Source organism: Oryza glaberrima, chromosome 1 (assembly GCF_000147395.1).
Source record: "Oryza glaberrima chromosome 1, OglaRS2, whole genome shotgun sequence".
NCBI lineage: Eukaryota > Viridiplantae > Streptophyta > Magnoliopsida > Poales > Poaceae > Oryza > Oryza glaberrima.
The window spans coordinates 14,145,251-14,150,715 of NC_068326.1; the positions used below are offsets into that span (position 1 = coordinate 14,145,251).

The 5,465-nt window shown below is 41.2% G+C and overlaps 1 protein-coding gene across 1 annotated transcript; it reads right to left on the reverse strand.

The window, feature by feature from the left end:
- Window positions 1-923: 923 nt before the first annotated feature.
- On the reverse strand, window positions 924-2,026 carry LOC127755168 (probable glutathione S-transferase GSTF1). The gene is made up of 3 exons (XM_052280819.1): window positions 1,806-2,026; window positions 1,657-1,705; window positions 924-1,521 (listed from the first exon to the last, which is right to left on the reverse strand). Exons 1-3 carry the CDS (start codon window positions 1,953-1,955, stop codon window positions 1,064-1,066), a joined length of 657 nt encoding a protein of 218 aa, XP_052136779.1. The 5' UTR covers window positions 1,956-2,026; the 3' UTR covers window positions 924-1,063.
- Between the last annotated feature and the right edge of the window lie 3,439 nt (window positions 2,027-5,465).

The window sequence follows — 5,465 nt, forward strand, 5'->3', positions numbered from 1 at the left end:
TCATCCTTTGTATCCCTCCATATTTGGACACATCATAGAGCTACATGCCGGACTCAGCTTGGTAGACTGGGGGGAGTCGGTGCCCGAAGCAATCGATAGAGTTTTACATTCAACTTAAGCCTACTTAATTGAAAACCACAGGAATCCTCCCTAGCCTAAGCCTGCCTTCTATACCCTCATGTTTTGCTCAGTCCCTTATGTACGCCCGAATTTTAGTTTGAATCTCTTTCATACACTTTTCATTAGTTGACCATTAAATTCATATAAAAAAGATCCAGGGGTATATAAGGGAATGAGTAAAATTCAGGGGCATAGAAAAGATTGGGCAAAATTTCATGGGTATACAAGAAATTTTCTGTATTGAATGTAGATATTGTGTTATTCTGGGTATAGCATTATAATTCACGGGCATGTATTTTAAGGTATATCAGGCATACGAGGATATATTCATCTACTATGTTCAATGTTTCCATAGATAGTTTTCATTTCCATTTCTATTAATGGAAATGGAGGGCTCTCGCCCTTTGCAAAAAAAAAAAATGATCAATGTTTTTATCTTATGTAATTTATTTAGTTGATAGATGTAGTACCTCCCATTTGTTTAGCTATCTGTCATGTCCGTTACCTACATGAAGGGGTTGTTTAGTTGGATGCCACAATTTTAAAGGACCTTGTGGCTACGCACTTTGATCAAATTAGATAACTGTTTAGTTCATTACCACGCTTTTGTAGCTCGTGTACCCGCAAGTCATACGCACAAAATTTTGCCATAACATTGCTATCCTTGTGGTCAATGAATTTGGTGCCATAAAAATTATTACGTGTGATAAAATGTTTGGTAAAATGGAGCATCCTACCAAACAGCTCCATTATATTTTGGCAAATTTTGTTACAGCACATAGGAAAATGTGGTTTTGCTCGACACTCCCTCTTTTGTTACGAGGCACAAGAATGATTTTATTATTTTCATCCGTTTCGGAGAGAATCTTTCTTCAAGAGCAAAAATGTCCCTGCTAATTCTCATGTAGCCACATTTCGCAAAAAAAAAAAAAAAAAAACAAATCTAAAACTTGGTAGGCATATTTGCGCTAATCTTCTTGATAGATGGCCTCGACATCAGGCCCTCCCACCAAGCCTTCACATGAGGGTACGCATCAAACAGCGACGCGTGCGGGGTCGCCATGAAGTAGAACGTGAAGGGGAAGTGGTTCAGGTCCGCGAAGCTGAGGAAATCCCCGGCGAGGTACCTGCTCCCCGACAGCCGCGCCTCGTACGTCTCGAGCACCTTCTTCAGCTTCTCCAGGCTCTCGTGAACCACCTGCTGGTTGGTCGGGACCCCGCGCATGATGGGGAAGATGATGCACTCGAACACGATGGGCGACAGTGCAGGGTAGTACTGGTGCGCCTCGACCTCCGTCCATACGTCCACCAACGCGGCCTCCCTGATGTCGCTCTCCCGGAGGAGATCGACTTCGCTCGACTTGTACTTGCGAAGAATGTACTTTGCGATTGCGCGCGACTCTGAAAAAAGAGGACTAGTAAGTTTGCATTTGCTGCAGGAGAAGCTGATAAGATTGCCGCAAGTATTTAACAATTAATATGGTCGTTATTTGGGTTTTGGTAGAGAGCTGCAGGTTGGCCATGGTGGCCACTCACCGAACAAGACGAGGTCCCCGTCCTGCAGAGCAGGGATCTTCCCAAATGGCTGCAGAAAAGGAGAGGTGGCATCCACTGTGTATCACGGTGGAAGCTGATACATACATATGAAAAATTACTGAAAAAAACAGCTGGAGAAATTCAGTTACGTTTCGCTCGACGTGCTCTGGGCTGTTCTGCTCGCCGGCGAGGAAGTCGACGGTCACTAGCTCGTAGTCGGCGCCGACCTCCTCCAGGCAGACCAGCACCCGCGACACGTTCGTCGAGATGGCCCGGCCAAACACCTTCACCGGCGACATGCCTTCTTTCTTTTTTTTCCTTTGTCCTCACTGCAGCTTGAAGATGACACTGCAAGTGCAGTGAAGACGATGACCCACTGTAGCGCGGATGCAAGGCCTTGGCAGAGTGCCCTTCACTTATATAAAGCGTAGCGTCAGAAGAAGCCCAACTGCCCAAGTAGTCATCTTCAAGTCTTCGTTGAAATTGTAAAAATCACTCGACAATTTTCGTGCAAAGAGGGAAAAAATGTCAGTGGCGTGCATGGAGGAGGGAAAAAAAGAGGGAAAATTTTGGAACAAATTTATATGCAATTTATGTAAGATCAATGTGTGTTTTGATTTTTATTCAGTGATGAACAATTGGCATCTGTGATTATTGGTTTTGATATTTAAAGATTATCGTCGAAGTGATTTTGTAGATAATCAATTTTCAGGTGATGATCGGATTCACTGTTATTTTATGTGACTGGTCCGACCGGGCGGAGGTTGCCGGTCAGACCGGTGCTATGTGTGCGGTCAGACCGATCAGGCCCGCGGTCTGACCGGCCAACGCTGTGTCAGTTTCGATTTCGGGTTGTTTCTTTCGATATCCATGATTGTTTCATGGTTATGGCTTCTAGATGGATACTATACGTATGTAATACTATTGTTTGCTAACAATAAGTCAAGTTGGGGATAGCTTGGTCTCGGAATATGGTTTCTTTGTTTGTTTCATATGTAGGTGACTCGATGTCTCAGGAGAGTATTGCGGTGATGGACCGGGAGTCGGCTTGGTGGTAAGACGATGTCCGTGGTGGTCAGATATCATGCGGGATACTAAGGCTAGAGTTGATGCACGTGGTTGATGGATATTCAATATGGCATACGATGGAGGTATTGTGTACGTATGGGATGCGGAGTCGAATTTGGAAGGACACCAAATTTGGTATGATTGGTTATGTAAAGTTTGTGTCTTGTACTAGAGGGTTTCCTAAGGTGTTTAGGACTCTTAGTATGAGTTTGGTTCGTGGTTTTAGGCTGCCTACCTCATGTATAAATAGAGGGGAGCATGAGGCTTCCCGGTATCGCTTTTTATATCGGTTTTTGAGAGCAATAGAGTTGCTAGTTTAGTTAGGGTTTTGAGTTTAGTCGAGATTTTTGTAAGGAGTGCTGTTGGTGCACTTTGTAAATACAGAGAGAAGCAATAAAGTTGTCATCTACTTGAGAGTTCTTCGATTTGTGTTTCACCGGGTTTCAGCGGTCTAACTGGCAACACACCGGCGGTCAGACCGGCGGCAAGGCGGCGGTCAGACCGGCAGGTGACCTGCGGTCAGACCGGTGGCGGCAACTGGAGTTGGCGATTGATCTCGGTGGTTCGACTGGTGTTACAACCTCGGTCAGACCAACGATATCCAGGCGGTCAGATCGGTGCATCTATTTTGGTCAGACCGTGATCCGTTGATTTTGAGGGTAACTTTTATTTCCGCTAAAAGTTTTCGGTTTTTGGTTATACCAACCATTCACCCCCTCTGGTTGGCTTTGTTCTTGTGATTCGATCCTACAAGTGGTATCAGAGCCACGTTTGCTCTTTTCGATCTTTACTGATCTTGAGTTTTTGCCATGGCTACTTCTAATAAGTTTACAACTAAGCCTCATGTTTTCGATGGAACGGATTTTTCTCATTGGTGTAGTAGGATGCAATCTTACATTATGGCTGAGAATTATGATATTTGGAGAAAAGTTTCTCATCCTTATGTGATTTCTGAAGTTATTAATACTGCTACTGCAAAAACTGAGTTTGAACTAAATTGCAAAGCTCGCAATATTCTTTTGAGTGGGATATCTCGTTCGGATTATGATCGTGTTGCTCATCTTCAAACTGCTGATGAGATTTGGACTGCTTTGAGTAATTTTCATCAAGGAACAAATAATATTAAAGAACTTCATCGTGATCTTTTCAAAAAGGATATATTAAATTTGAGATGAAACCTGGAGAAGCTTTGGATGACTATCTTTTTCGGTTTAATAAAATTTTGAGTGATCTTAGATCTGTTGATTCTTCTTATGATGCAAATTATCCACAATCTGAGATTTCTCGCCACTTTTTGAATGGTCTTGACATGTCTATTTGGGAGATGAAAGTTATATCTATTCAGGAGTCAGTTGATATGCCTACTTTGACTTTGGATTCGCTTTACACAAAACTGAAAACTCATGAGATGAATATTCTTGCTCGTAAAGTTGATTCTAAGTCTAGTGCTTTGGTTTCTTCCTCGACTTCTTTGGATGTTGGTGCTTCTTCATCGAAGTCTTCTGTTCTTACTTTATTTAATGCCGTGTCCGATGATCAACTCGAATAGTTCGAGGAGGAGGACTTGGTTTTGTTATCTACCAAATTTTCTCGAGCTATGAAAAATGTTAGGAACAGAAAAAGAGGTGAACCAAATCGTTGTTTTGAGTGTGGTGCACTTGATCATCTTCGCTCGCATTGTCCTAAGCTTGGGAGAGGCAAGAAGGAAGATGATTGTAGAGTCAAAGATGATGACGTGAAGAAGAAGAAGAGCATGGAGAAGGAGAAGAAGAAGCATTGCATGCAGTGGTTAAGCCAAGAACTCATAAAAGTTTTTGATGAATCGGAAGATGAAGATGAGGGCAAAGGTAAGCAAGTTGTTGATCTAGCTTTTATTGCTCGTAATGCAAGTTCTGATGTTGATGAATCTGATGATGATAATGAAGAAAATCTTAGTTATGATCAATTAGAACTTGCTGCTTACAAATTTGCTAAGAAACTTCAAACATGTTCTATTGTGCTTGATGAGAAGGATCGCACTATTGAGATTCTAAATGCTGAAATTGCTAGATTAAAATCTTTGATTCCTAATGATGATAATTGTCAATCTTGTGAAGTTTTATTTTCTGAAATTAATGCTTTGCGAGATGTCAATTCGGTTAATTGCAAAAAATTGGAATTTGAGATTGAAAAATCTAAAAAGTTGGAGTCTTCTTTTGCTCTTGGATTTGCTTTACATGCTCGTGTTGTTGATGAGTTGATTTTGACAAAGAACGTTTTGAAAAAATAAAAAGTTGCTTTTTGTGCAAGTTCTTTGGTCAATGCTTCATGCGCAAATAAGGCAAAACAAAACAATGGTATTTTGATTTCTCAAGATTGTTCAAAGTGTGTTTTGAATGAGATGAAGTTGAAAAGATGCTTTAGGGCGTGTTAAACACATGGAAGAGATTGTTAAACAAGATGAGGTGTTTTCTTGCTCAACTTGTAGAAAACAAAAATGTCTTTTGGATGCTTGCAAAAATTGTGCTATTCTTACTCAGGAGGTTTCTTATTTGAAAAGTTCTTTGCAAAGATTTTCTGATGGTAAAAAGAACCTCAACATGATTCTTGATCAATCTAAGGTTAGCACACACAATCATGGTTTAGGTTTTGATTCTTATGCTCATCATACTAGACATTCTCCTAATGTTTTAGGAGAGGTGAAATTTGATTGAAATTGAGCCTAAGAACACGGTGCTTAAATCTGCTAGCATCATGTCTTC

What these genes read in the sequence shown, in the direction of transcription:
- LOC127755168 (XM_052280819.1), bottom strand. Translation starts at nt 1,955, where the DNA reads ATGTCGCCGGTGAAGGTGTTTGGCCGGGCCATCTCGACGAACGTGTCG. An exon ending in CAGAGCACGTCGAGCGAAAC is followed by an intron (nt 1,706 to 1,805) that starts GTAACTGAATTT and finishes CCTTTTCTGCAG; the next exon opens with CCATTTGGGAAGATCCCTGC. An exon ending in CGGGGACCTCGTCTTGTTCG is followed by an intron (nt 1,522 to 1,656) that starts GTGAGTGGCCAC and finishes CTCTTTTTTCAG; the next exon opens with AGTCGCGCGCAATCGCAAAG.